This window comes from Camelus ferus, chromosome 13, assembly GCF_009834535.1.
Source record: "Camelus ferus isolate YT-003-E chromosome 13, BCGSAC_Cfer_1.0, whole genome shotgun sequence".
NCBI lineage: Eukaryota > Metazoa > Chordata > Mammalia > Artiodactyla > Camelidae > Camelus > Camelus ferus.
In genome coordinates this window covers 16,951,747-16,968,002 of record NC_045708.1, presented here as the reverse complement: position 1 = coordinate 16,968,002, position 16,256 = coordinate 16,951,747, and the positions used below count along the sequence as shown (strand labels likewise).

General features: G+C 40.5%; 1 protein-coding gene across 9 annotated transcripts in view; it reads right to left on the bottom strand.

Moving 5' to 3' along the window:
- RCAN3 (RCAN family member 3) overlaps positions 1 to 16,256 on the bottom strand; it is a 32,960-nt gene that overhangs the window by 11,786 nt on the left and 4,918 nt on the right. For 4 of the 9 annotated variants that reach the window (XM_032495488.1, XM_032495487.1, XM_032495486.1 and 1 more), the window contains 2 exons: positions 13,624 to 13,878; positions 4,723 to 4,863 (listed from right to left, as the gene is read on the bottom strand). In XM_032495488.1, coding sequence (XP_032351379.1) covers positions 4,723 to 4,863; positions 13,624 to 13,818 — 336 coding nt within the window. In that variant the 5' untranslated portion in view covers positions 13,819 to 13,878. Of the gene's footprint in view, positions 1 to 4,722; positions 4,864 to 13,623; positions 13,879 to 14,890; positions 15,095 to 16,256 lie in introns of those variants that run through there. The other 5 variants (XM_032495492.1, XM_032495494.1, XM_032495490.1 and 2 more) reach the window with 4 other exon arrangements.

Sequence of the window (16,256 nt, the reverse complement as noted above, 5' to 3'; positions counted from 1 at the left end):
ATGAATTGTTTAGATGTTTCCTAAATTCCAAATAGATGGGAGTTTTTGTTATCTTTTTAACATCTAATTTATTTTCAGTATGATCAGAGGAGGTCATCCATTGTGATAATATTCCTTCAATATTTCTGAGACCCGCTTTTGATTTAATATGTCATCAATTTTCAGAAATCTTCTATGTGTGCTAGAAATGTATTTCTGGAGCTGTTGGGTACAGTATTGTAAAGATGTCCAGTATATTAACTCGTGTTATTTAGAAATCCTATATACTGATTTTTTTGGTAGGGGGTCTGTTTGAACTACTGATTACCAAGAGAGGTCTGTAAAAATTTCCCACTATTAGGTGGATTTATTTTTCCTTCTAATTTGCTCATTTTTGCTTCATCAGTTTTAAGGTTATGTCATGCTATTGTCTGCATACAAGTTTAGAATTATTTTCCCTTCCTTGTGAACTGAATTTTTAATCATTAGGTAGCAAGTAGCCCTCTTTATCTCTCTGGGGATGTCTTTTGCCTTAAAGTGTTTTGTCTGATATTAGTACAGCTGGTCTAGCTTTCTTTTGGCTATACAGTTAAACAACATGGGAGACGGGGGCACCAACCCTTACCAGCCCAAAATCCACACATAACCTTACAGGGGCCCTTCCTATCCACGGTTCCACACGCAGAGTCAACCAACCACGGGGATCGGGTAGCACCTTAGTAAGTGTGTCCTGGAGAAGATCCATGCCTAAGTGGACCCGTGCAGTTCAAACCTGTGTTGTTCAAGGGTCAACTACCTATTACACAGAACTCAATTCTCATCATTTACTTCAGCCTTTATGTCCTTATGTTTTAAACATACCTCCTTAAAGGATGTGCATGTAAATAAATCCAGTTTGACAATCATTGTCTTTTAAGTGGAGGAATTGGTTCAGTTATTATTACTGATATTTTTGGACATTTAACATCGTAATTTATCTACTATCTCTGGTTTTCTATGTTCATTTTATCTCATTTTTTTGCCATCTTTTCATTGATTTTTTTTTTTCTTTTTCTGAGTGGAATTTCTACAAAAGACACTAATATGCATTTAGCACCTTCTTCCAAGAAGCATAGTATCTTACAGCCACAGTTTCTCTCTTATGAAGACAAAACAGTAACATCTTTTTCTCAAGGTTTATTTGAAAGTGTGTGATTCCACAAAAATAGCATTTTTTGGCAAAAAGCAAAATTAGATATACACATTCCCTAAGTATTTGAGATGGAATAGAGCAGGAAAGAGGCAGAACAATATTTGAGTGATTCTAAGTGGCTGAGAAAAAAAAATGGTTCTTTTCTCATTTGCTAATAAATTGGGATAGTGAAAAAACTTCAATTATCAGGAGAATAGCAACATTAAATATTCTTTACCAGTCACTTTATGCAGTAGTTTCATAAGTGAAGTCTAACAAAACATACCTAAGAAAATTCTCAGTACCCTTAGAAATACTCCCTAGGCTTGCCAATGGTGATGCAGTAAAAGGAACCTATTCATCAGCTTTTTGGTCTATGTGAAGATCTTTCAATTACCTGTTGAAAGTGAAGTGAAAATCATACATTCTTTCATTTATTATCTTCTCTTGACATTACCTACCACTTTGCAATATTTCTCCAATTTGATAAAATATAAAATGACATGTGCATTAATATTTATTCTCCTAGTGTTCAAATATCTCTTATTATTCAGGAGGTGTAAATCCTAAAAATTATATTAGTATTTTTGTTCATTCATTTAAAAAATATATTAAACAATCAACGGCATACCAGACCACGTCCTAAGTGCTGGATTTCAAATGTTAAAAAGAGAGGTGAACTTTAAGCTCAGTCCTATTATTTTCTATATTATTTCCACATATTAAAGAAATATGGACAAATAAAATATCATATATAAAGATTTTTAAATAGCACATCAGTTCCTAAAAAGAAATATGAACATGTAAGTATATTAAATACTAATAATTATTAATACTCCTGGGAGCATTTCATAGTTTTCTCAGCATCTATTTCAAAGAATGGCTAGCTTTGTCACTTTTTAAAAAGTCAGAATTGAGATTCTGTCAAATCACATTTCATTTAATTCTTAGTAGACGCTTACTTTAAACACATTTTGTATACTAAGTAAATATTAAAATTCCCACATGAGCTAGTTAAAAACATCAACACTGAATACAATGGAAATGGAAACTAAGGAAAAACTAGTTAAGTATGGTTTATGAAATATTAGTATTTTGTAATTCTGTACATTAAACAGTTTCCTGTCCAAGGTAAAAGGACCGTGTATTTATTCCTAATTCCTCACAACAATGAATTTTTCATAGTAACAGTAACACAAGCTATCTTGCAAACTACATAGCTACTTGATAATCACATCCTTCTTCCTATTTTGTTTCAAAACATTTTTTAAATCACTCTAGAATAGTGTAAATGAATATAACACGCAGATGATCGCCTTGAGTTATATGGGTCTCTCTCTCTAAATCCCAACATCTGTGAAATGATTAAGAATTATTTAAGAAATGAAGCCATGCAAGAGTTGATGAGACTTTTTCTAAGTTTTGTTAGCTCCTTCCCATGCAGTCTCCCCTTGATGTGGCATAAACATGGTTTATGAAATATGTGACTTCGAGCCATGAGGTAGGTAGAAAACATGAAAAATTAATGTGGGGGCAAAATCACAGCTGTTTCCTATTTGAAGAAAAAGATAGAAGCCTTAGCTAGCAGCTCTGCCCTTCATACATCCACAGATACCAACACGTGGATTCCTGAGGCTGCTCCTGCCAACCTTGCATTAGCACAAAAGGGATTTAGAAGACTGCACACAGGAGGAAAGGACTTAATCCATGAACATGGGCTGAAAATGACTTGCGACAAATGACTTGTGACAAATATTAACTCATTCAGAAACCAAATCATCATTTTTTCTCCTTAAATTGTTCTACAAATAATTCACGTTGGTAAGTTTCTGAATTCTCTGATGATATAAAAGTGACATCACCCTGTTAAAAGGGTGACAGCTGCACATGTGGACCTCATAAAACCAAAGTCATCAATGACCACTCTACTTTTCCGGTGGTCACCTGGTAGTCCCCTCTGGCAGTATAATATCTACAGGAATAACATAACTAATTTGGCCTAAAAGCCAAGGCTTTTCCTGTTATGTAAGTGTTCCACACGATGTAGACCTGAGCTGCCTTCGCAAGCTGAAATCACCCATGCAAATAAGTTAGCAGTAAAAATGACTACGAATGCCTGGCACCTAGAGTATGAAAGGATAACAGTTCACAACTGCCTTGAGAACTCAAGAAGAGTAATTTGTAGCTGGGCAACAGGCATACGAAAATCACTGAGGGATAAAAGTGGAGGTCTGATGGGAAGGTAGGGTTCCAGGATGAGGATGGCAACCAAGTGCATATTTCCTGACCTTTCCAGAACTACGGCTGCTCCACTCTCTGATCCGCAGCCCGAAGCAGAGAAGGCGAGGTTTACCAATTTCACCCAGGAACAAACTACGAAAATGATTTTGCTGCATCCTTTGCCTGGGACCCCAGAGTCCTGAGGCACCCATCATTTCTGTACATTAAGCTGGAGAAGGAACAATTTCACTGATGAGAGAAGTGATGTTTCTGTCCGTTCAGCAGTCAAATTATCTTTGGAGCCCTAAGGCAAGAGATCTTCACCTTCTATGTTTCTTAAATCTGAGATAGAACATCCCATCTCTCCAGAGTCCAGTGGCTACAATTTCACCGATATCAGAGGCAAGGCCGTTGGTTCTCCCTTTTCCCCCATGGCTACACTGGAAAAGACTCTGATTGTGTTCGCATAGAAGCTGTGCACACAATGCAGACATCATTTTTCAAGCAGTTTAGTGCCTAATTGCTCACCTCAAAAGCCCTAGAAAACACAGCCTGGCCCTTCAGGAGGGGAATGAGCGCCATAACCACAGCTCCCACCAATCACATTAACAGTTAAGCTGATTAGGCAGGACTCAGGGTCTCTACGGGAAGTCTTTACACACACCTCCCCGCCACACTCACATACACTATTTTCAAGTGACAAAGGTACTTACTGCACTCAATCAATGATACTCAAGCCCCACAGCCCATCAATGAACAAAGCACTTTTCAGGGGACTTTTCTGGGTGACATCTACTAAAGAGGCACAATCTTCAAAACCATAACTATGAGAACTTCTAATGAGGTCCCAGCTGTTGGCCATCCCTCTGCAGCAGCAATGGCTTGTGTCTTTTTTCTTTTTAGCCTAAAGGTTGTTTAGTTGTTTACTAAAAAAGCAGAGAAGACAGAGCAGCAGATTACAAGGCCCCCTGGAGGAAAGAGCAGATGGAACAGAAGCAGGGAGACAGGACAAATGGTGAAGCAGAGAATTCCGTCTCCTGCCCAGCGTGTCCTCTCGCCACCCCACTGAGCTACTTTCTTGTTGATGGGCATCTTGAAAAGGCAGTCAGATTACAGGGCAATTATCTCATCAAAGGCTCAAAACAGCCCATGAAACACTTCAAACCCATCCAAGCACCTGGGCGCAAACATACAGTTTTGATCTAAAACATCACTGGTAAGGAAAAACACAAGTCAATTCTTTCCCTAAAAAACCATGTGAATTTCTCCAGGAACAAGGAAAACAGGTTCAGCTGCCAGACTGTTATTCCAAGTACTCAGGCTTCAGTTGTCAAAGTGGGTCAGATACCTACACCAGCTGCGTGAGGACTCCTCTCTCCAGGACATCCACCTGAATCTTCACTTCCTCTTTCTTGTTCTCCCTGCCCATGAAAGAGCAGGAAAGAGCAGGGAAGTCCAGGTTCAGGTTGAATTTCACATCTAGCCTCAGGCTTCTGTTGGAGTGGGGAGAACAGCATGTGTCAGCCTGCAGATGCTCCGATGGCCCAGACTCAACATCATCAACATGGTGGTATCTCTCCTGGGACTTCGGTGACCGAGCACTGGCTTTGATGACCAAGTACCAAACCCACCTCTGAATCTGAGAGGGGGACATAAGTACACGCTATCCATTCCTGAGGACCAGAAGCTCTCTGCTTATTGGCCTTAGGATGGATAAAATGCGCCTTTCTGCCTCCAGTAACAGACGGCTCACTTCTTCAAACGTGGACCACAAAAGGAAGGCCTGAGGAGGAATCCACAACCTGCATGGATAACTTCAGCCAGGTCTTATGGTTTTTACCAGCCACTTATCAAGTGCAGAACTCTGGAGCTCGACTGCCTGGGTTTGACTCCTGGCAATCTATTATACAGCTGTGTGACCTTGGGCAAGTTACTCACTACCATTGTGCCTATAGTTTCCTTATCCATCAAATGAGGATAATGATAGAACTCACCTTATTGGGTTATTGCTGATAGAAAGAAGGAACACTTAAAGCTCTTAAGACTAGATGTTGGGAGTATTACTATTGTTATCAGAAATAGGTAGAGCTTTTGCAACAGTCCACTTGCCATTCTGTGGTCACAAAAGCAGCTGCTCTGCTGCATGATGTGGACTCCCCTGGAAGGAGGTAAATGTGCCGTGATGATGCGGCGTGAAGCAGACAGCAGGGACTATGGAGGTCGCCAGGGGAAAATCAGAACCTGCCTTTCCCAACAGTCCTTTAGTTTAATTCAGATGCATCAAGCCCATGGAGGAGTCACCTAGGAGACATGCCCTCCCAGGAGATGCAGGAGCAATGGGTGATACCGGGCACCACTAATTCACAGAATCAGTGTCCACCTTCCCAGGATTCTTCAGAACTTGATCTTTGACCCTGAGCCTTTGAAGCAGAGGACAGACACTGCTCTGTTATGACACAGTATTGTTACTCTGCTACAACCTTGGACTTGAATTGAGGGAGAGGATAGCAAGCATTTTTTTTTTTAATTGTAGCCATAGTGGAATTGTACATACTTAAAAAATACACTGTTTTCATGTCAGTGGCTTTTATTCTTGCCTATTAACTTTATCGTTTTGTTTTCCATTTCTTAAAAATCAACTGTTTGGTGATGGCCCTGAAGTTGCTTACTATGCACGTATTCATGCAAGAATGAAAAGCCACTTAAAACAAATGGTAACAGCTGATGTGAAGTTATCACAACCCGTGTGAAAACAGAGGAGCAAGACATGATCCTTCTTCACTATGGTCAGTTACACACAAAGACCAAAAAGATGTGTCGTTCTCGGCTTGTCCATGTGCTCAGAGACTAGCAGTTGGAGTTGTGTTTCATTTCTTTGGTCTCCATCTAGATCTTAATGTGAACGTGTTGGGGTAAATTCTTTCTCACTGTTCACCTACTCACTCACTCATTCAGTAAGGCCAGGTGCTATCTTAGATGCTGAGGCTAAAACAAGGAACAAATGCTCATTGTGTGATTTATTCCAGGGTGAATGTTCATTTCTTTCCGTGGTGTTTTCTTCATGGAGATTAGAGGATGAAGGTGATTTTTCAAGTTAGGGATCCATCTTGTTAATGCCATGTAAACTTGAAACAAGTCTGGGAAGGAAGTGTATGATTTGTTCCTTTAAAAGAAGAAGGCATCGTTCCTCTTCCTGAACATTCAGTCCAGAAGCCTCTAGGTGAGGCCAAGTAAGGCAGGTGTGTCCTCACTGATGGGCGGCAGGGAGCTGCAGTGGCCTGGAGTAGGGTGTCAGAGCCCAGGTGGGTTAAAAGAGGCAGACACCAGGAAGGGAGGCTGGCCCGGCATGGGATGCAAGAGCCTGACATGGATGAGGACACTGTGCCCACGCAGAGACAGCCCAGCACAGGGTGCTGAAGCTCAGTGGAGCAAGCAGGGTGGCAGTGTGGGAAGACTGCCCAGAGCAGGGCAGGATGGGGGTACCCCAGCAGACGGGCAGGCTGATGGTATGAGAAGGCTGAGGAGGGGATCTATGCAGGAAGGCAGTCCAGCCTGGGGTACTAGAGCCCCAGGGATGCATCCGTAGGAGGGCGGCCCAGCACAGGACACTGGGTCCTGAAGCAGGTAAGAAAGGCGCCCGTGTGGGTATCAGAACCCAGGTGGGGTGAAGAGGACTTTAGTCGGGGGGGGGGGATCTGAGTGCAGGGTGGGACCGGACACAGGATGCTGGAGCACACAGGAGGGTAAGGAGGGTGTCCACAGGGGAAAGGGGGTGCGTCGTGATTCAATTTAAGTTGATACAGAGGGAGGGATTGAACAAGTACATATGGAAGCTAGTTTTCTCACTGTGAGAGAAGTTACAAATTTGACAAGGGAGAAAACTAGAAACAATTCTTTAGTGTTGGACTGGAGTTGGAAGTGTAAGTCTAAACACAGGTATGTATGCAAACATATGTACATATCTACATAGTTCCTGGCTCCATGCGAGAAGCCTGGGCACCGTGAGACTCCAAGAGCACTGGGCACAGACAGCAAACTCCTCTCCCGGTTCCTAAATATTACTGTTCCCCACTGAAAGGCATCGGGGCTCCCTGGAGGAACGGCTGATTCCAGAGCTGGGGCAGGGAGAGTACAAGATAATTCTGGAATATTCTACTGTGCTAGAAAGTTTAAAGAGATACTCAAAGTGTGATGGGCACCCGTCAAAAAGACACAGAGGCCACCTTGAAGGGGCAACCAATGGCCAAACCTGGGATAGAAGTGAGCACAGAATCATGACCGTAATAGATTATAACCACTGGGTAACATAGGAAACCACATATCTTACTGATAGGAGTAAATGTTTAAAACTTGATGGGGAAACAGGATATTTAGAGCTCCAAAGTACCTCCCACAAAGCACGTACTCATTATAAGGAGAAAACACCTTGACAGTGGAGAAACCTGGGGGACACCACCTTAAGAGCTCAAGGTGAGTTTCCTCAGTAATGGGACAAATTAAAAATGGATGTGAGAAGAGAACGGCATCACATCTGTGATGTTCCTGCCAGAGATGCACAAACTGAACCTGATCCTGAGGAAACACCAGACAAACCCAAACCCAGAGACATGCTTCAAAATAACCAGCCTGCAGTCCTCAAGAGTGTGAGCACTCTGAAAGGCGGGGAGGACTGTGAACTGTTTCTGACTGAAAGAGACTAAAGAGACCTGACATCTGAAGGCACCATGTGATAAGGGGATGGACTTTCTCTCTCCCTCTCTCTCTCTTTTTTTTCGCTATAAAGGACATTATTGGAACCACTGGCCAACTTGAATGGGGCCGGAGGATTAGAAGGATGTAATGTGTCAGTGTTAGTTTCCTGAATTTTGCCTTTTCTCCTGGAAGATGCCCTGTTTGTAGAAAATATATATTAAAATATTGGAGGGGGGTTGACCACCATTGCTGGCAACTTAGTCTTTTTAAAAAATATTTTTTTATTTCTCTTTAAATATTTTATTTTATTTTATTTTTTTATGGAGGTACTGGGGATTGAACTCAGGACCTCCTGCATGCTAAGCACACACTCTACCACTGAGCTATACCCACTCCGTGGCAACTTACTCTTCAAATGGTTTAGGAAAAAAAGTTCTTTGTACACCCAAACCAGTAAAAGTATTTCGATATGCATTGCCAACATATTTTATTTATTCACTTACTTTTAAATTTATACACACACACATACGCACACACACACATATGTTATGTTGTGCTATCCCAATATAATATGATCTATAAAACTTACAAGAACTGAAATGTAATCAGATTAGGAAAAAAGAAATAGGAAAGACATGGTTATTAAAATTAATTTATGAGGGTTCAACATAAACGTTGGGTAGCATTGGTACCCTGACCCTGCAAATAATCTTCCCAGTTTTTTATTCATCACATATTTAATGAACAGCAAGGCTCATAAGCATTTCATGGTGCTACTGTAAATGGTTCTGTTTTTAAATTTCAATTTCCAAATGTTTACTGCTAGTGTATAGACATACAGCTGACACTGTATACTGACACCATACCCTACAGCCTTCCTAACTCACTTGTTAGTTCTAACAGTTTTTATGTAGATTCCTCTTTAAAATAGACAATCATGTTAACTGCAAATAGAGAGAAATTCTGAAATAGTACATATAAAAACACAAAGTATTAGGTTGAAACAGAAGAAATGCCAATACAGGCATCTCCCACTTTTTGAAAGTTTGCTTTATGCCACTTTGTACTTTATGCCACTTTCTTTTAAAAAAAGACCTGCATTACTACCTGTTTTCGCTATTTGTTGTTGTTGTTGAGTTTTAAGGCTTCATTATATATTCTGGATATTAATTCCTTACCAGATATATGATTTGAAAATATTTTCCCCCATTCTGTAGGTTGCCTTTGCACTTTTATGGATACATTCCGATGACATACGTTTCTAACTTGTGAAGTCCAATTTATCTATTTTTTTCTATTGTTGCCTGTGCTTTTAGTGTCATATCCAAGAAATTAAGCTCTTACATTTAGGACTTTGTTCCATTTTGAATAATTTTTGTATATGGCATTAAGTAAGGGTCCAAATTCATGCTTTTTAATGTGGATATCCAGTTTTCCCAACATTATTTGTTGAAAAGACTGTCCTTTCCCCATTGAATGGTCTTGGAACTCTTGTTGAATATCATTTGACCACACATATGCAAGAATTCATTTCTGGACTCTGCTCTGTTCCACTGGCAAACAGGTCTATCTTTATGCCAGTACCACCCTGTTTTTTTAAATTGTGATACAATAGACATATAAGTACCACACTGCTTTGATTACTATAGCTTTGTACTAAGTTTTGAAATCAAAGTATGAGTCCTCTAACTTTGTTCTTTTTCAAGACTATTTTGGCTATTTGGGGTCTCCTGAGATTCCATGAATTTTAGGATGGCTTTTCTATTTCTGCAGGAAACATCACAGGATTGTGATAGGGACTGCACTGAATCTGTAGATCACTTTTGGCAGTATTGGTATCTTAACATTAAGTCTTCCAGTCCATGGATATGAATGTCTTTCCATTTATTTGTGCCTTCTGTAGTTTCTTTCAGCAATGTTTTGTAGTTTTCAACGTAGAAGTGAAAAACGGGTTCTAGAGCAAGCTCACTTGCTCTGAGCCTACTGTACAAAAGAGACTTGACTAGGATTTTTCTAGCTCTAAATTTCTGTGATTCTCCAGTATTTAATCTAGCCTTGAAGGTAACCAAATATTTACTAATTCTTGTCCAGAATGGCATTACAGAGTCAATCAAACAAATATTTACTGAAACCTTACTATGTTCCAGGCATTATTAAAAATGCAGTTCACTATAACAGAAATTTCTTCCTTTGAATTCCTCTTTCACTTCCCAAATTTAAAAAAAAATTACTTTCCTTAAAGGATTTATTTCTGGACTGAAGACTGTATCAGAACACCTGACAATTGATTTAAGTCTGAAGACCAGATAATCAGTTTATTTCAGTTAACCTCCAACTATCATTTACTTTTCTTAAGCAACATTTTCTGTTCTTTAAATGGAGGGCATAGAAACCAAATGCCTGATAGAAAGATGTACATCATGCATATAATTTTACAGACCACTGAAGAATCTGGGCCAGTGCATCTAAAATCGTAATTTCAGATTAAATCTCCTATGTACTACTTAACCTCACTCAGTTCTTAAGTTTGTTTCTTCACCACAGCTCTGTATCACTAATTCTCTATAACTACTTTATAGAATCCATTCATTCAACAAACATTTAACAGATGTTATACTGCTCTGGGAACTGTATCAGATGCCAAGTGTCACTGATCAAAGAGCAGGACCAGGAGAGCAAGTAGAGATGTCTTAATATACCTCAAACCTTGTCATTAGAAAAACAAATCAAATGTCACATGGTGAGTAAGTCAGCAGAAATAGCTTTACATACAAAGGGTAGTAGTGCTTTGTGAAGAGACTATGACCCCAAAGCCGTATTCTTTATAAAGTCAGTCCTGTCTGGAACACTGCTTTCAATCATTGAGTCTCCTTAGGCACACAGACCTAAAGCACAAAGAAGAAAACAGCCCAATTTCTCCCATCATAAAAACCTAAACTGTATTTTGAAAACCTCTCCTGTTCAAATCAGAAGCCCTGTCTAATTTTTCCTTATTTTACGAAAGGGAAAACTTGGTTAAAAATGACAGGTCAATAAAAATCACACTGGGACAAATCCCAATCTGTTACAGAAAAATCAGGCAGTGCACCTGCAGCGCTCTGGATGGAGCCTCTGATTAGCTGAGCACAGGCACAAAACCAACAGCCACGCTGCTGCAGAAACAGAAACTACAAGATAAGCCTTTTCTTCAGTTTATTTTTCTTACAGTTTATCATATTCTTTATTTTCCTCCCCCACCTCGCACAATTTTCAGGAAACACTGATGGAAATGTAGAGCCAAAATCCAGCAATCAGAAATGAAGATTCACCTTTACCTTAAAGTGGCACCTGTGTGATCCAATCTCCCTTTCAGGAGAGGGAAAAGGCTCATGCCAGCAATCAGAAAGTTATGAAGGCAAAAACCTTATCAAGTCAGGAAAAAAACTGAAATTCTTCTGAAAATAAAGCATTTAACTGCAGTCAGGATTATTTTGTCCATAATCCATCAGAAAAGTTTATGTGTTGCTTTGTTTTTTGCATATATGTAGATGACCTGCACTAAGAGGTTACTCCAGGAGAAATTAAAGCAAAATAAGACACGGATAGTGAGAAGAAAAATGTAAAGAAAACATTTGATTCTCCTTACACTTTATACCCAATTAATGATCCACATACAATCTTATTACATAAACATTTCATACGCTGCAGCTTCAGATATTACCAAGGCCTTCATACGGTGTAATTTACTATGACTAAGAACTGTATGGGATGTGAAGTCCACTGAGCTCCTACCAGAATTTCTGCTGATAATGACTTCCAATATAAATCCCAGTTAGATATAAACTCAAATAGTTTTAAAAATGAAAACCGACAAGAATTCCCCACTTTGGGAAGTTAAAAAAAAAAAACCCAAGGCTATAGTTAAAAAAGAAAAAGTTGGAGCAGCTAAGATTGTGAGGTTTCTTAGGAATTTTAAGATAACCTAGGGATACATGTGGTTTCTCCCAACAACAAACAACAAAGTTAACGTAATTAAATTATGTGAAAATACGGAGCTCATAAAACATGAGAAAACTAGGAAGAAAGCTTTCAACATTTCTGCATTGTGACTGAACTTGGGAAAGAAAATAGCCATTTGAAAATGAAAACAAACCCTAAAGGTACAAAACTGGCAGCCACCATCCCTCTCCGTGCTCCCCTTCCAGGTCTCCTGTGACTCTAGGCTGGTTTCCTGCGAGAGCCCCAACGGGCCCTCCTTCTGGCTCTCCTGTCACCCCTCTGCCCTCAGATGTCGGCTGATCTTCCTAATATGTAATTCTGACTGTCACTCCTTCACTGAGACTACTGGCCACAGAAGGACAAGCTCCTTGAGGTCGCAGGATGCCCCGTACTCATCTATCCAGACTGACTTCTCTTGAGTGGCTACACCTTACCTCTGTGCCAGCCACATAGAACCACCTGCTACTCCCTGATTCAGCTCTTTTGCTCATACTGTTCCCTCTGGCGGGAGTTCCTTTCCCTTCCCTGCTAAACTCCTACCCAACTCACACAGCTCTTCCACAATGCCATCTCCCCGTGAGGTCTTTTTTCCTAGCTGGCTGTGATCCTCTCTCCTCTGCTACCTTGGTACTTTCGAACGTTTCTAATGGCACTAGTATTCCATCTTACATCAAATTATGTATCATCTCCACTGCAGGACTGTATATTCTCGGAGGCAGAAGCTGTTTAAATTTCTGCTTTATCCCCTGAAGAAACTGCTACAGTGCCTTACACACTAGAGGCGCTCAAACCTGTACTGAGTCAAACTATAGTGAATTCTGCCCCAAGAGACTCATGGATGGAAAATACTTTGAGGGCACCGGTAGCAAATTCAAAGGGATGGTGATAGGATTTTGAGAAAAGTCTTAGAACATGGAAAACTCATGCTGATGGCAGAAATATTTTACTTTTGTAGGACTGAGACCCATAGGCTTTTGTGAGGTCACGATGGGAGTTAAAAAAAGAAACCCGCTGGACTCTCTTTCTCCAGGTAAATAATGAATGAACTAAAGAGTAATCTTTAAAAAAATAAACTCAATCATTTTGCCCCAGTCAGGTTGTAGAAAATAAAACAAGAAATACTAACAATTCTGTCAAAATGAAATCATAGATAGTTCTAGTTATGTGATTAGCCCCAGAAAAAGGCTTAAAATAATTCCTTGTTTTGTGAATTTACTTCCAAGTAATAGGAAGCCGGGCTAAAAATCACTTAGCTTTTCTTTAACCACAGGCTCCAAAAATGAATGACTGAGTGAATAAATGGATGAATTAATAAGACTTGATCCAGAGGTCACTATAAACCAGTGCCTTGCAAAATATTTGTGGGAAGGACTGGATTTTAATTATTTCCTATCTGTTCCAGACTGGCAGTCTCATAAAATACAATAAAAATGATGCAGCAATGCCTAAAGTGTGAGGCACACTTCTTCACTTCTCAGGGACCAGTAACACACTTCACACATGGGCAGCCATCTGCTGTTTCCCCAAATCCACACACATTCAACACACTACCAAAGGCAGGGAAAGCTAGGATGCGTGCCTACCTTCTGCTCTTGCACCTCAAACACTGCTTCATGGACACTGCAAGCAAATAGTGAGGTAGGCAGATCACTTAAATCCATCATCTCTTCCAAATCATCTTCATTTTCACCAAAAATCATCTCTTCTTCCTCTTCTTGGTCACTGTTACAGAGATCTGACTGGCTATTATTCCAAGATTTCATAGTGTCCCTCAGCATTATCCCCTAAAAGCAGGTCTTTTCCGTTTTTAAAGTTCTAAGGTGTCTACCAGGCATCTACTGTTAAAAAAAGAAAACAACAGAGATTAGACTTTGAAGGCCCAATAATGTTCCAATCAATTCATCAAATGAAGCAATTTTATTCAGGACAATAAATCAACGTTTAATTTAACTCTTAACAGTCCTTATAAATGAATTCTATATATTCTAATTTGATTTGCTTAGCATATTTTACATAATATATTTCACTGGCAAAGACATATTATGAAAAAAAGGCCAAAAGTTTCCTAGTGAAATGGGGTGTATAACACAAACTGAGATATTATCAATATGTACACCAGTTTACAAGCAGCAGGAAGGAAAATGTGAACCAGCACTGCTTTCACATATTTGTTTGGGTTTTAGGTCTATAACACTGAAACTGGCACAGCAGAATAAAACCCACACTGATTGACTCACCATCTGCATCCTGAAATATGGTCTGCAATGAGCTGACTTTATCTTTTTAAAACCAATGTGTTCTTTTTGAATATACTCTCAAAGAACTAAGTTATGCAGAACCGAAAATTCTGCATAAAGTTGGTCCCTGCTAATATCAGAAATATTTACAATAAGCAAAATCTGACAGAAGACAATGAAAAAGACGTCCTTTTTCTGAACATTTAAAAAATCACTCATTTTAACCCCAAGGCATGGAGCTGATGGTGTTCAATAATGGAACAGAGTCTGTCTACAGGACTATTTGTGTGCACTTTTGTCTCTTCGGATGAACTGCACTCCACACCTCCTAACAGAGTGCCTTGAACAAAACACATTTCAAGACACTGAAATGGAACTTCAGTAATACCATCAGGCACAGAAAAACCAGGTGAGCATGACTGCTACTACCTCAGTATTACCTAATTTGTGATTTTCTCTTTTATTTCAAAGAACTTAAAGCCACAAACACATCGCTCATGCAGAGTACAGTACAGAGTCGTAACTACAGGATAAAAACGGTGATCCTCCCTCCCACCCTGTTATTTCACTGTATAGATCAGGACAGACTAATCATAAAAAGTAAAATCTTTACCTGTTTTTATAAACATTTCCCGAATGTCTATTGTGTGCCAGGTATGGGGAGTTGGGAGACCAACAAGACACAGCTTCTATCCTCAAGGAGCTCCCACGAAGCAAGAATTGCTTCTCAACAGCACTAACCACTCCAAAAGGACCCTGTTCCAGTAACTGGCTCCTGTACTTGGCATCTGTCCACAAGTTCCTTTTCCTCAGCAAACATACCTATTTGAGATTCCCGGCCCCAACCCCACCCCCAAGCTTGAAAAAAGAAAACCTTCCATTTGGATTCTGTCTTCCCCTCATCTACCTCCCTGTCTTGGCCTCACCTGTCCTGCTAGCTTCCTGGAAAAAGGAACCTGTATTTGCTGTGTTCGCGTCCTCAACTCCAGTCACTCCTGAGTTCAGTGCAGCTGGACTTGGGCCACCACCTTCTGGCGGAAACTGGCCTCGTGGTTTAGCAGCACCTTCTCCAGGGTGGCACCCGCCTCCGCGCCTCAGCCCACCCCTGCAGCTCAGGTCCCACCACCCATTGTTCACCCTGGGACCTCTCTGTGTCGGGCCTCCCTCCCTCTCGGGCTCTATCCTTCCCCGCTGTCTCTTTCACTGGCTCCTCTTTCTCCACTCACCCTTTACAACTTGGTCTCTTTGAGGTTTCAACCCCAGCCTCTTCCTCATCTTCCTCTTCCTGGGTGGTTTGATCCACACCCAAGCCTTTAACTACTTCACCACCAGTGTTTCTCAGCTTGGTTTCCTGCCTCCCTGTGGTTCACACACACAAGACGTGTCTATCAATACTGTCTCTCATTTCATACAATTATTCTTACGCCGGGAAGGATGCCACCAGAGCTGAGGGGGAAGCAAGAGCAGTCTTGGACACTGAAGGGGATGGTGGTTTAAAGAACTACGTGATCCCAAGAGATTCCGAACTCGCCCAGGTCTTTCCTGCCCATGCATGCTGAAAATCACTAATCTATATGATTAATGCACCCAGACTCCAACTCTCTCCTCAGTTCTAGAATTGTATTTTTAGCTTTCCATTGAATATATTGGGAAGCTCACAGGTACTACAACTGTTTTCAACATATTCCTTTAAGTAGATTATTGTGCTGGAAATCTCTAATCTGGAAAGGTGCCCAGTGAGGGAAAAATGGTATCTCACTGTAAATTTCAATGTAATCTTTTCTTCAAGACTGAGTGGTCAGGTAGAGACCCTGGCTCTCACAGCACTTGGTTCATTTCTCTGTTACATACTTATGATTATTTGTTTACAAATCACTCCTAGCTACCAGAGCGTGAGTGCCTCTGAATCCCAGGTCCCTGGCACAGTTTCCAGCTACAGTATGTGCTTCATAAGGGCTGCTGAGTGAAAGCAGATAGCA